This window comes from Halichoeres trimaculatus, unplaced genomic scaffold, assembly GCF_033239565.1.
Source record: "Halichoeres trimaculatus isolate MK-OKI-2021-1 unplaced genomic scaffold, fHalTri1.1 fHalTri1_scaffold_19, whole genome shotgun sequence".
NCBI classification, from domain to species: Eukaryota; Metazoa; Chordata; class Actinopteri; order Labriformes; family Labridae; genus Halichoeres; species Halichoeres trimaculatus.
Window position 1 is genome coordinate 21,504,399 of NW_027437197.1, and position 13,828 is coordinate 21,518,226.

At 40.5% G+C, this 13,828-nt stretch overlaps 3 protein-coding genes across 4 annotated transcripts; 1 reads left to right on the forward strand and 2 right to left on the reverse strand.

Annotated features, from left to right (window-relative positions):
- The first annotated feature begins 109 nt into the window (after window positions 1-109).
- LOC141808258 (uncharacterized) lies at window positions 110-3,087 on the forward strand. Of its 2 annotated transcripts, XM_074694773.1 has the most exons (3): window positions 110-268; window positions 578-679; window positions 716-3,087. In XM_074694773.1, exons 2-3 carry the CDS (start codon window positions 643-645, stop codon window positions 1,702-1,704), a joined length of 1,026 nt encoding a protein of 341 aa, XP_074550874.1. In that variant the 5' UTR covers window positions 110-268; window positions 578-642; the 3' UTR covers window positions 1,705-3,087. The 2 variants fall into 2 exon arrangements, with proteins under 2 accessions (XP_074550874.1, XP_074550873.1); XM_074694772.1 differs by having other exon boundaries at window positions 578-3,087.
- On the reverse strand, window positions 2,423-9,235 carry prmt2 (protein arginine methyltransferase 2). The gene is made up of 10 exons (XM_074694771.1): window positions 8,896-9,235; window positions 8,637-8,816; window positions 8,322-8,525; window positions 6,171-6,332; window positions 5,784-5,948; window positions 5,506-5,681; window positions 3,343-3,472; window positions 3,118-3,254; window positions 2,723-2,897; window positions 2,423-2,560 (listed from the first exon to the last, which is right to left on the reverse strand). The coding sequence occupies exons 2-10, from the start codon at window positions 8,721-8,723 to the stop codon at window positions 2,528-2,530; spliced, it is 1,269 nt and encodes a 422-aa protein (XP_074550872.1). The 5' UTR covers window positions 8,724-8,816; window positions 8,896-9,235; the 3' UTR covers window positions 2,423-2,527.
- Window positions 9,236-9,418: 183 nt separating this feature from the next.
- On the reverse strand, window positions 9,419-13,396 carry ercc1 (excision repair cross-complementation group 1). Its single transcript, XM_074694774.1, has 9 exons — window positions 13,216-13,396; window positions 12,613-13,011; window positions 12,245-12,348; window positions 11,919-12,018; window positions 11,054-11,130; window positions 10,633-10,732; window positions 10,445-10,516; window positions 10,199-10,267; window positions 9,419-9,618 (listed from the first exon to the last, which is right to left on the reverse strand). Exons 1-9 carry the CDS (start codon window positions 13,273-13,275, stop codon window positions 9,559-9,561), a joined length of 1,041 nt encoding a protein of 346 aa, XP_074550875.1. The 5' UTR covers window positions 13,276-13,396; the 3' UTR covers window positions 9,419-9,558.
- Window positions 13,397-13,828: the final 432 nt, after the last annotated feature.

The window sequence follows — 13,828 nt, forward strand, 5'->3', positions numbered from 1 at the left end:
CCGAACATAACAGACTTGAAAGTAAGTTGTAGTTTCTCATCATTTGGAGACAGACCCTGGAATATATTAAATAAAAGCAGTTCTTCCGCCACACGCTAGATGTCGCTGCAGCCCTCAGTGGCAGCAAAACAGGCTCATCCAGGAAAAATACAGACAGATGAAAAGCTATCCCACAGACAGCTACCCCGTCACTGTCTGTCAAAATATGATGTATTTTCTACAAGATTTAGGATGAAAAGGTTTTTTTTGCCGAGTGAGGATGGACACGGTATGTAGAATCTTGATTTGCGACCTGTCGATTATCGTATCCTTGACAAAGGGTGCCTCTTGTTCAGACAACCCGAGGCCTGTCAGCTGGATTGTTCAGTGAGCAGAAGGTTTTCTGCCTTTACTGGATGAAATATCGGTTATGACCTGCGTGCCAGCTTGTCAGTTTATGATCTGTAAATTAGAAACACAATATGGACTTGAGCAATAGTCTGCGTGGCGTCAGGGGGAGTGACCAAAACAAATGATCTCTAGATATTTTCTGTACCGATTATTGAGCATCTTCTTCGCTCTGTTCCGTCTGTTTCAGCATTCCCTCAGGGCGTATCCTAGGATGAAGACCCCACTCCCCACCCTCTGGTAGCAGAAAGCAACATGTTGGATAAACCCAGTGATAATGGACAGCAGACTGCACAGTGCTCAGACTGTGGCAGCAGTTTCAACCTGCCACAGTCTGAGTCTGGCCCCGATTCAGTCAACGCCGCAGCCTCCTCTGAACAGCAGCCTGAGGACACAGCAGACAGTCCCTCAAAATGCCCATCGTGCCAGGCAGACAGCAGCCTCCCCAATGGTCGGCGCCCACACCGGCGCATCCGTCTGGACCCTCACTGCTGCAGCCTGTGCTCCAAAACCTTCATCTCCTCTGCTCACCTGACTCTTCACCTCACCACTCACACGAAAGAGAGAAAGTTTAGATGCAGCACCTGTGGCAAGTACTTCCACCAGTCATCCCACCTGATGGCACACAAGTTAATCCACAGTGGAGACAGGCCGTTTAAATGCCCAGATTGCGGAAAAACCTTTGGTCGTGCCTCACATCTGAAGACACACCGCCGGCTCCACACAGGCGAGAAGCCCTTCAAGTGCACCTACTGTGAAAAGTCTTTCACACAGAAGGCCGGGCTCCTTGCACATGTGCGTCTGCACACAGGAGAACGCCCATTCAAGTGTGAGAATTGTGGGGAAGGTTTTCGCTCTTTGTCAGCCCTCCTCTCTCACAAGGCTCAAGAGGCGTCCGGGCAGGCCAAGCCAGCAACAGCATCAGCACCATCCCCAGTCTCAGCACCAGTGTTCAACCAGCCTCAGAAGATGGATACTAGTAGTTTAGGTGACCTGAAGTGTGGCGTCTGTTGCCGGACCTTTGTACGCTCATCCTACATCAGGCTGCACATTCGCCTCAAGAAAGGACAGAGGCCTTATCATTGCAAAGTGTGCAACAAAACCTTTGTCAAGCTGGATACGTTTGTGAACCACTGTGACAAACACTTAAGGCAGAAAAAGGACAAAAACAAAGAAGTTAAGGACAAAGTTGTGAAGCCTCCTCTGTTTGTCCCACTCTCCAGGCCTCCTACTCCTGAGTCCTTACCCTCGCAGCCTCTGTCCACAGAGGTGACCACGCGCTCCAGAGCAAAAGCAAAGATTAAAACAGAGCCTTGAGAAAAAGGCTGATCCTTGACTTGGAAAAAAGTCTACCAACAAGAAAAAAATTTGTCACGTTTAATGTAATTTTAAAGAATAGTTTTAAATCATTGCTTGTAAAATGAGTCACATGTTTACACAATATCTCAATAAGGGACAAAAAGCTAATTTGTAGTTGAATTAGTCATAAATGACTTGTTTATTTTGTTGCAGTTGTTTTATCATAAGTGTTATTTATCTGTAAAAGCAGTACGTTGTATTTAAGCTCAAAGGTCCAATTAACAGGGTAAAGCCTCAAAGGTACGTTTAAAAACGGAAATTAATAATAATTACCATAATAATTTATCTTTGTGACGATTCCGAACAAGTCTGTTGACCTCCAAAGCACTTGTACAAAAAAAAGAAGTGTTAATTAACTGCTTATTGTAAAACAATATGCAGAGTGAAAATCACAAAGGTATTATGTTGAGGACATTTATTTTGTTGCACTTTGAAAAAGCTGTTAAGATCAGCCTGTTTCCATCACTAAGTATTCTGTCAGACATTTTCTCGACTCCCAGCTCAGCTGGCATTTGTGTCATGGTTACTCAGATCGTTGCTAGCATCGGAGTACTTCTTTGATCATCTCCTCGTAGCATGGTTCATGGCGTGCTAATCACCTGGGTCTGTAGTTATGTGGCTTGACATTAGAGGTCAACATGTCGTGCTGTCCTCGTGCCAAACTGTCACATTCAGCTTCACTTGGTTCCAGGTCAGCAGCAGCTCACAGCTGATACCTCACTAACCCAGACCCCCAGAGGAAATGTTTTACTCTTGATCTTGACAGCTGATGGAGTATCCGTCACCTCCACATGGGGAAATTCTTTGTCCCAACCTACAGAGGAAAAAAAAATCAACTAAAGAACCTGAAAGGTCAAATCATGGCTTTTTGGTGTAACCCATAGAAAAGAGTGAGAAATGCATTGTGAAAAGTAAAATCTGTGTGGTCACTTAATCACACCAGTTATATAGCCTCATGTTATATTAAGATGTTTGCCTTGCAGTTCTCTGTTGCCTCTGTGCTGCTGCTTATGTTCCAGTGCAGGCTGACGGTCATATGGCGTCTCCAGACGGGGTTCCTGCGCAGGACAATGCTTCCACTGACGGTGTCCCCTTCGCACACACTTTCTGGCTTGTCTAGCATGAAGAGAGTCTGCTTCCAGTGTGTCGGCCTGAAGAGAAATGAGAAAATGTGATGTGCTTTGCAAGTTAGATTTCTCAATACACTAAAAGACATTGGTACAGCCTCCAGAACTGTTTGTGTACGTGGGTCACTAATTTCAATTATTTAAATGATGTTTAATGGTACGTGACACTGCTGAAAAAAAAAGTGCTATCAGTAAATAAACTGTCTTTTATTCATGTTGGACTACAGAGTGTTTTTGCAGTTACTCAGCATGAGGCCCCGTGTTTAGCTCCACTGCTGCCCCTCCAGTCTCCAGACTCTCAAAATGAACCGTGAACCAGGTGGTGAATCCATGAAAAACACCAGACTTCTTCATGCAAAACTGAAACTGGCCCTTTATTTCCTGAGAAATGAAACCCAGAGTCGTGATACAGCCCAACCTGTGAAGGGTGGAGTCATTACAGTTAAAAGAAAGCTAACACCCATCCTACCTCCAGGTCTGTGACTTGCAGAGTGTGCATATCCAGGGTGATGACATCACAGGGGGCAGAGAGGCAGTCGGCGGGATCGATGAGGTGGCTGAACTTTGGCTTGGTGAAAAACTCCTGCTGTGCTAAAGGCCTGTGGAAATGCAGAAATACTTAGACCAACAGATCAGACTGTGGTTGATATTTGATGAAAACAACATGTAGTTTTGAATTTAAACACATAAAATAAATTATTCCTGTTCTTGGTGTGTATTTGTTATCACACTGTTTGAGGTTTTATCCCAGTTGTGGATGCAGACCTGCAGCTGCTGCTGTATCGTTTCTCATCATATTTTGTTATTACAACTTCAAACATGACAGAACCAGCAAAAGTAATAAGAAAAGAGTACAATTTCTGTATTTGTTCTTGTTATGGTCCAACTGAGCCTGCACTATGTTCATGCTGGAAGAATACAGTTTCCTTAAAAGGAAAGCATTCATTCTGTGTTTTCTTCATGATGCATCACAAAAGCCTGTTTAAAGTGATCATATAACAAATAATCTGTACTGACACTGTATGCTAATAGGGAGGAGTGATAATAAGAAAGTAAATGCTTTAAATGCTTTTCATAGCTGTGCAGTATTCTTACCAGACCGGATAGCAGCAGGTGACAAAAGCTCATTTGACTTATTTTTCAGAGACTTGACTTTGACTTGCGATGCAAGACTTGAGACTTGATCAAGTCTTGGGATGGGCATTGATAAGATTTTATTGATATCAATGCCTTTATCGATTCTGTTTATCGATTCAATTCTTCATAGATTCTGCTTATAGATTCCTTCTTTTTCAAGTGACTAAATATGTAATTGGTCACTGGATCTTAATGTCTCCCTGCGTAAATATAAAGAAATAGGTAAAAAGTGCACGTCATGTGACGTGGATGTATAGTTTTGTAACATGTTATTGACTTAAATAGGCCATCTAGTGTCTCAAAGTGGTTATAGCATTATTCTAAGTTGTTTGGAACCTTGCCGTAGTTATGAAGCCAGCTGTGAGCCTAACTTTTCTTTCATTTACCTTCAAGTATTCTGACATTTGGAGTTCTTAGTATTGTTTAAAAAGAGTAACTGTGATATGTTTCTGTGATGAAAGTTGAAATTATATTCTCAAGCCAAAGTTTTACTGATGTATGCTAACCGCTAGCGTATCAATGCAATTTCCCGTATACATTAGCATCAAGCTAGCGCTATTTTGTTTATTTTGAATGTATTGAATAGGAATCTCCTGTGAGAGAGTAATGTAGATTTCTTTTTGTGTTCAGTTCATCAGTGAAATTTCAGCAAAGTTTATCAGAGTTTTCTTGGGAAATGTTATCTAACTGCCAAGCTAAGAAAGCTGTGGCGGACTAGTCACATAAGGTCCTGCAGCTCTGGCAAAGTGTCAAGAATTGATAGTAGAATTTTTAAGCACAAAGGCTAACGATATCGATGGATTGAAACATTTCTTATCGATTCTCAACAGGAACTGGTTTTTGATTCCCAACCCTAATCAAGTCTCACCCCACAAAGACTTGGGACTTGACTTGGACTTGCAAAAAAAACCTTGTGAACATCTGTGGTTCAAACTACAAACACCATCATGTCATGGGGCAGGAAAAGAAAGGAGTAGTTGACAAGTTATGATGTGAATCAAGACACAACCACAGGCAAACTATCATGAAAGAGCATGCCAGTGAGATCCAGTAACCAAAAAAACCTGTTGTTTTGGATTACACAGAAATGCTGAATCACAAACTAGGGCGTGATCTGAAACCTGTGTTTTAACTCTATGAGATGAAGCTGATCGAACCAGAAAAATACTTATATGACTCTTGTAAATCCCTTAATTTGTTCTGGAAAGTAATGCATGTCAAAAATAATGGAGTATTATTTAATCTCTGATCAGATAACCATGGGTTTGAAATTACGCAAGGTACAATGGTAGCAGAGTATCCTGTGCAACAAGTATGTCTTTAAATCCTTGGTGTCCATGTGACATATGCACCATTTCATTTTTCTTGTGCTTCAAATTTAAGGCTAATTTCACTATAATTTGGGCTTAAATTTTCTCCATCACACATATTTCATGCAGCTTAATGTGTATTAACATGAAACACTCAGAATAGCTACCTAGCTGGCAACCCTTACTGAAGAGGAGTGAAGTCCAGGCCATAGGGCTGCTCCCAGAAGGCCATTTTTTCCTCATAGTAACTGTGAGCCTGACACGGCACCAGGGTGAGGGCGGCAGACGAGGGCCACATGATGCCACCTTCCCGGAGCCAGCGGTCTCTGGCCAGCAGAACTGACTCAACCATGAACTCAAACTATATCAAAAAGATAAAAATATGTGATGAATTGTGGGTATGCTGGGATAAGAAGGAGCTTCATACATTAACATGTTTTATCAGTTTTGACAGTGTTATCACCAGCAGGCAGTTTCCCATCCACTCAGACACCAGGACGTCCACCTGTTCAGGTATCTCCACCTCCTCAGCTCGTGCCTGCAACACGGTGACCACCTCCTCACAGCCATTCTGCTTCACCAGCTGTCTGGTGTAATCTGCCATGGAGCTCGCTTCCACAGCATACACCTAAAACAACAGAAACAAACCTGTACTAGGTGTTTTTTTTTATTATTATGTAGCAGCACTCTTTCTCCAGCAGATGGGAGTAGAAGTACACAAATGTTTTGTGTGCTGTTAAAAAACAGGGAGATGTAAATGTTATATGAGATCATTCTGGATGGAAAATGAGTAATGTTTATTTCTGAAATATGTGGATGTTACTTAAACACAAGTCAGTGTTGACATTACCAATGAGGGTTGAGCCAGTCGAGCACAAAACAAGCTGATAATGCCAGTCCCACAGCCGAGGTCCATCACAACCTTGTTCCTCAGAGAGGCACTGTTGCTGAGAATAACCTGTCGGTATGCCTCAGTGCGGCTCTTGTCTGACAACATCTCCAAGTGAAGCCTCTGTGTGACACAACAGATGCACTTACACTAACAGCCTGTGAGTTAAGGCATACGGAGGCAGAGAAGTATACACAGTAGAATCCCCAAACCTTAATCTGCAGACAGAAAATCACACGGACTGAAAGCTCTTGTGAAAAACTTACACTTTGTGTCAATTTGGGCTCCTCCTGTTAATTTATATATCTTTATCTTTGTTATTGTGTAATACAGTGGTTTTCAAAGTGGGGGCCACCAGGAGGAACAGGGGGGACCTCAGAAAATTGGAGGGAAGGGAAAAAATAAAATCTATTTTTTAATAACCATTTAACCTGAACATGTAACACCTAAAGTGTCATAATCATCAGATTCTCAAGTTTCCGATTGTACCTAACCACACCTCGTGTGACAGCTGTAATTCGGCATGACGATGTCATGATCTGTGTTGACCTGGTGGTTTGAGCCTGTTATTAAACTATCTAAAAAAACTGAACTCAACTTTGAGGCTCTTGCCCTGTTTACCTACCGGCTACATGCAAAAAAGGAGTATCCCACCTTGGCTGACAGAGCCCTGAATCCCTTCTCTCTTTTACAACAACCTACTTCTGTGAGTCTGGCTTTTGTGTCTTAATAATCCCCTATTCTAAACAAATGTAATAATTACTGAAGAGTGAATAAAAGTTAGAAAAAACATTCTTAAAGTTTAAATTTCTTCACATAATTTGAAGTGTAGTCTGTTGGTTTCAAAAGGGAACCCCCAGCAGAAGCAAGTTACGCTGTTTGGGGGCCTTGGCACAGTAAAGTTTGGGAATCCCTGGTGTATTACAAAACTAAGTCTGCCTTGGCATTAAAAATGATCTATGAAAGCAGGGTATTAGAACTTTTTTAGATCTTTATATTGACGGCAATTTTGCATCATTTCCCCAATTAAGCACTAAATATAATCTTCCAAATTCACACTTTTTTCGATGCCTGCAAGTTAGACATTATGTTAAGAATAAATAATGTTCACAATTTGAAACCACCCCTAAAACACATCCATTTTTTGTGAATCTTTCCCTCCCACCACACTCTAACCACCTAGTGTCAAAGTTTGTGGGCTGCTTTACAGTTTTGGTATCTTCAGATCATATTAGAGAAGCTTGGGCCAGGTTTTGCCCTGTACTGTGCAACTTTTGGACTTCCATTTTTGAACGCTTCTCCAAAGCATATTCCATAGACATTCAACCGAACCACAACCTGGCCATCTTTGGTTGCTCTGCAGAGACTTTCAAACTGTCACACGAAATACAGATTGCATTGCTTTTAGGAATGGTGGTCGCTAAAAAAACGTATTCTTCTCACTTGGAAATCCACCTTACCACCCTGCTTTTTGCAGTGGCTTAAAGACATGCTTTACGTTATTCAAATGGAGAAATTGCGTCTGCACAAACCCAACACAGAGATTAAATTTGAGAGAGTTCGGAGACCTTTTTTGGCACATTGTGACATCTGCTTTCTTTCATGAAACCATTTTGGTGGCGTTGAGGTCGTGTCTCTTCTGCCATATCCTTATGTGGCTTACCTCATTACTGAACTGTTGCTCTTGTGTCAACAACTTTAAAACTTTTTGTACTATTACTACTATGTACCATGGACTGGCAGCCACGTTGTGTTTTTTTTTGTCTTGTTTGTTTGTCTGTTTTTCTGTCTTTCCTTAATGTCCATGTGTCCTGTATCTTTGTACTTGAGTTTATCTGTGTATTTGATCAAAATGGGTTCTTGTTTATTCTACTACCAGCAGATTGATTATTGTAAATCGAAAAATCTGTAAATAAAATATTTAAAAATAATAATAATCTATAAAATAGAAAGCATTTATACAGGAAATTTTGTTTGCTGTTTTAATCATCTGGAGGCATTGAAATTTATTTTACTTGCTTTCATATCTAGCTTAAACTCTACGCTGGATCTTTAACCACAGGCTTTAAATTCAAGGTGATCAAAGCATTAAACTGCTCTAAAAATTCTAACCAGTGTGCCATAACTCCCAAAGTATTCTTCATCTTGCCATGGGTCCTCTGGGCAGGTGTCCTCTTCATCCTCCTCCTCTTCAGTGCCTTTCTTGCGCAGGTAGCAGGCAGGGACGTAACCTATGACCTCGTGCAGCTCTGCCCACCACCACTCAGATGAGGGCTTGGTGTGCACGAGCAGTCTGTCCCCACTGCTAAAACTAAGCTGCAGGGACAAAGAACAGAGAGGGGGGAAAGTTATAACAAGCTCCTCATCCCACACTTTAAACTCTGGAAGTGTGCAGGTTTATATAAGACGCCGTTGTAGATTTCTTACTTGGTCGCTGCCACTTCCAGTGAAGTCAGACAGAGCTACATACTCTTCTGGAGACGAATCATCCTCGTCCTCTTTTTCGGTCTGCATGTCTGGCTCCAGATGTTCCGCTAAGCTTGGTGTTTGGTTTCCACGTAGAATCCGTTTCACACTTTACCACTTGTGTTAACTTGTTTTCTTTATCTGAAATACAAATTAAAAAGGCATTAATCCCCTCACAAATACACAAAACGGTGAACCTATGTGAATAGACCGCTATTACCATCACTTCAGCGGACTTGAATACTACGGAAGCTTCCTGTTTTGACTCTGGAGTATGTTATGGTGTCTTCAAGAAAAGTCGGAAATATCGCAGGTATAACCTGATCACGAATAAAAGTTCTTAAGATCCCTACATTGGACTTTCCTTTCCTCCTTATTCTAAATCTCAATATCTTTCCTCCCAAGTGTCCGATGTTATTTTCGCTTAATTTCCAGCTGTACTTAAAGCCACTACACAGAAACGTGATCTCGGAGTTTGGATAACGAATCTTTCGGAGGGGTACCTGAAAGCAACACAGCACAAAACATACGTCACTTCCAAACTTGGGCGCCTATAAAAACAGATGTTGCTCTTTTTATTTTTTTATTTCTAATTTTTAGAGTTATAAAATAATGTGACGCATACCTTGATAAATATGACAAATTTTATTTTCAAATACAAAAAACAATTCAGCAAAAATAGTTACAATATATCTACAATAAGGTCAATATGCAGCAGTTGAAGGGTTCACATCCTTCCGTTTTAAATGACGCCCAACTGATTCCTGCCCTGATGCAGTAAAATGCAAACGAAGAATGTGTTCAATATTTAATAGTTTCCTGAAGTTTGAGTGCTTTCCAACATGTAGAGTTCTCTCCATGTTTGCAGCCATAGTAAGAAGCTTCAGTTGTCTGTCTTGGACTTCAGAAAGGGCTTGTGCAGTACGTCATAGAGCCGCTTTGCCTGAAATAAAGAAAAGAATGGTGATTGGACCGAGACAACAGTGCTAGGATGCAACTTATATATACAGACTGCGATTTTTATGTTTTTCAAATATTCCTTCGTTCATTTGGTCCTCAATCTTTTTCTTTTCCCAAAATAAATCTAAATGAATTGTGTTTTTTCAAAGGTTTATATCTAATTAACTCCAAATTTAGTCAGTCTATGTTAAACACTTTGAAGGTTTAAGGTTATCCAATTTTGAATACAGCAAAGGTGTTATGTCAAATTTTGGCATCTTTTCCTGAAACAGGAAAGTTTAACCACTTACAGTGTTTCACCTGCTTCAAATTTCATATGTCCTACATATCCAAAGAGTATCCTAAACACATCTATTTATTGCTTTTTCAACCTACGATCATAGCAACACTTATGTGTGAAAGCAGTTTCTGCACAACCAGTGGCTTCCCCACCACTCATGTCTGCTACACATCCAACATGCACAAAGGCACAAGGGCTCATTCATCACCATTTGCAGCTTTAAATGTTCCCGATCTTCATTCGGTTAATCCACTTGGTGTTCATGTACTGTATCTTGACTCACTTTTTGTGGTCCAAGACCCGGACAGAGAACTAAGTCTTCTTTAGAGGCACTGATTATTCCTTCTACGGACTGTGAAATGGAAAATAATATATTAATCATCTCAGATTCCCCATCAGAACATTGTTACATGAAATGAAAGCAGTCTGGAGTGCACAATCAAATCAGACAGTGGATCTGCCTCTGCATTCACTCAGATAAAAGTGTTTTATCTATCTGTGGGTGAATTTTCTCTGAAGTGTTACTCACTGAGAAAGTGGATAGTAAGGTAATGGCATCAGTCTTGTTTATAGACTTCACAGTGGTCAGGCAATCTGTAACCTTAAAACAAACTATTTCAGTATCAGGGTAAACTTCAAAATACGTTTGTGGCACAATGATCACATGAGCTATAGCAATGGACCTTCCTATCTAAAAGAAAGAATGAATTCACACACCTTGGACAGATAGTCTTTTTCAACTTGCTCCTTTAGTAGATCAGCTGGTTTCTTTTCATATGACTTATATGTTTCCAGGTAACGCCCCGCTTCCTCTGGACTGGCAGGTGAACATTGAAATACATCAGATTTTAAATCATTTATTTTTTTCATACTCAGCCCAGTCTTTCTATATCATACATGACAAAAAAAGATATCCTTTTTACACATTATAGATGTTTAAAAGGGATGCTTAAAAGTATCAAAACGTAAACTACCCTTTCACAATACAAAGGTGCCTTTTCAATTAACCACACAAAAAAAAATCAGATCCTCTAATCAAACCTTTTTATTTGGCAAGGCCAGGGTGATGAGCCTTGATTTATGCTGAGTTTTAGTAACAAACTGCCCAGTTTTCTCAACAACCTGTTGAGAGTCTTACCTCCACGCCAAGATGAGAGTGCAGTCAGCCATGATGCAAATGCGAGCAAGCTCCTTTAACGCATGATGAGGATCTTTCTGCAAAGAAAAGCAATGTAACTACATTGAGTTTTAAATCCCCACAAGCTTTAGAAATGTTTCAGAAAAAAGAGATTCCTTCTGCTAATATTCAGGTGCTGTATGAAGAAAAAAAAAGCTTGGAGTATCTAGCAGTTGTCAGACCTGGCATTTCTATTCCCTGATATGTTGAACTGAGACGGCCTCCAGCTGAACACTTCTGACTTCAACTGCACCACCCCTAGTGAAACTAATTACACTGAGGCCAGATTGACAAATTAAAAGTTCTGCATGGATAGCTTACATGACAGCTCTCCCTTAACGACTAAGTGCTCAGAACAGGCTGTTTCATTTTGTTAAATACACCACTGCTGAACAATCTTATCCTTGTTAGCGCCAGCATCACATATTTGAGCATGGTCTTCGTCAATGAGCCAGCCTGCAAAGCATGAAACCGTTTCATGTGTCCCTTTTAAATCAGTTATGTTCAAAGCCCCTTCTTGTGTGGAATATTTCAAGAACATCAATTATTTGAAAGTGCTGTGTAATTTACGATTACAAATCTAATAAGTCAATGTAATACTGTAGTTATGATAACTATTTGTACACCAGCATGTAATTATAATTAGATTTTGACTCTGAACCCGTGCTGTATTTTAGTTTTTCATGTTGTAGGAATCCGCAGACAACAGAAAAGTTTCTAAAGCTGGAACACACTGGGTTATACAAATTATGATTACAAGTAAGTAGTATATGCCAATAAAAGAAATATACATTAACTTCAATGCAAAGACTGGAAGTTTACTTACCACATCTACTTGTACCAACAGAACTCGAAGAGTGAAAGTCTGTCCCAGCTGTTTGAGGCGTTCATGTATGTAGTTAGGATTGAGATTGTGATACCTAAGGCTTTAACCAAACAAAGAGCACAAGAGAGCACAAGATAAACATCTGAAAAGTGTTTTCAATATTAATTCACAGTTAAAAAAAACACTTACAAACAGAACGTGTACTTTCCTCTGTTGTAGATACAAACTAGATACAAATTTATATATATATATATATATATATATATGTATTTCTCCCTCCATTAAACCTACATGATCACACACTCGCCTTGAAGCACAAAACCCACCTGAGGAAAAGAGCACAAGTTGTTAAGCCTAAAACGTAATCTGGCACGACATCACCAAACTCCCAAGGAACACTCCTCACAAACTTCAGAACTGGATTTCCCCTCTGAAAAGGGTAAAAACAAGTTGAAGATTTCATGCATACCACTGCAGAAGCGACTGTGTAGGACAAAGAAAGCAGTGATACCCCACTGAGCCTATGAACTGCAAACTTCCCAGGATGATGCATCTGAAGGATGCCAAATCACAAAGCTATTTTACCACTTCTGATACAATTCTAAATTTGCTCAATAATGTGCAGAGCATGAATAGACAGCTGCAAAATATTCACCCGCAGTCAATAAAGAATATTTATTGTAGTGTTGCATACCTGTCGAGAACTGACAACAATGCTGCTACCAGACCCCAGTTGCTTTGGACCCAAGCTGAAGCATGGATCTGACCCTTGGTGGTTTCCCTCCTTTGGATCAGCAACAACCACCTGTGTCTCCTCAGTCTTCTTTGTCCCATCAGATTTGTCTTCTGTCCCTTGAGCTATGTCACGTCCTTCGGGATCCAACTCGTTTTGCATCTTCTTGGAAACATCGGGAATTTCAGTCCTGGGCACATTAGATGGGGCCTCTTTTTGAGGGGGAGCGGCTGCATTGCTTTTACTCTGGACAATATAGTCTGCGTATGACAGAGTCTTGCCCACAGTCTCATTGGCAGGCTTTGCTGAAGTTGATGCTGTTTGTCCTCCTTTGAATGCTGACTGAAAGTGTGGCTTTGGCTAAAACAGAACAACGTGGAAATCCTGTTATAAAAATAATGACATAAAACATGCGCAGCAATATCCCTTTGGCCAGTTACACCGACTGTGTGTCTCTAGGTTGGTTAGTTTTTAAAATTTGATTTGAATTTGAAATAGTGTAAAGTTAGCTAGCTCATTCTAGCCGCCATGGAAAAGGAGTGTGTATTCATGCAATATACTGACCGGGGTCCGCTCTTTGGTGAAAGCAGAATCGTCTAAATTAATGTTGAATCTCTTCTTCATGATTGAATAATAATGAAGAGTGTTTGAGTAAACTCATACCACTGGATTGTTCGATTCTTAGTGAGGTCTCAGCCACTATCGTCAGGAACAACAACATTGTTTTAAACTTCCGGTGCTATATCCTTCAGAATAAAAGCCCCAAGTGTTTCTCAATTCGAGCGTGTGCACTCCGAAAGATCGAACTTGCCAGGCTCGTTCATGAGTTCAGACTTGTTACCGTTTTTCTGTGTTGTTCTTTTTAAATGTACATAGTTAATGTATCAAAATAAACAAGTCCAATGTTTGAAATGCTTGTTTTTTGAACTTTCGTCCTTTGTTAAACTGTATAGCGCCGTAAGAAACTGATCTGCAAAGGAAGTAGCAGCCTTCATTAGTAATGCTTTATCTCTTTTCATACCATGCTCACACGCTGAGTTTTGATTGCCATTTGGAATACTTTTTCTTAGATTAGCCCCCTACTGCTATTCACGATCGTCCGGAAGTTCTTTTTGCACTTTCAAAATAATAGCAACTATCCCTGGAAAATGTGAGGACTAGACCTGGAGTTAACAGG

Excerpts from the sequence above, each read along its gene's own strand:
- LOC141808258 (XM_074694772.1), top strand. The coding sequence starts at position 643 with ATGTTGGATAAACCCAGTGATAATGGACAGCAGACTGCACAGTGCTCA.
- prmt2 (XM_074694771.1), bottom strand. The coding sequence starts at position 8,723 with ATGCAGACCGAAAAAGAGGACGAGGATGATTCGTCTCCAGAAGAGTAT. Across the intron at positions 3,255-3,342 it reads TGCAAGTCACAGACCTGGAG|GAAATAAAGGGCCAGTTTCA; the intron begins GTAGGATGGGTG and ends TTCATTTCTCAG. Across the intron at positions 2,561-2,722 it reads AGGCAACAGAGAACTGCAAG|GTTGGGACAAAGAATTTCCC; the intron begins GCAAACATCTTA and ends TTTCCTCTGTAG.
- ercc1 (XM_074694774.1), bottom strand. The coding sequence starts at position 13,275 with ATGAAGAAGAGATTCAACATTAATTTAGACGATTCTGCTTTCACCAAA. Across the intron at positions 13,012-13,215 it reads TCACCAAAGAGCGGACCCCG|CCAAAGCCACACTTTCAGTC; the intron begins GTCAGTATATTG and ends GTTCTGTTTTAG. Across the intron at positions 10,517-10,632 it reads AAAAAGACTATCTGTCCAAG|GTTACAGATTGCCTGACCAC; the intron begins GTGTGTGAATTC and ends GTTTGTTTTAAG.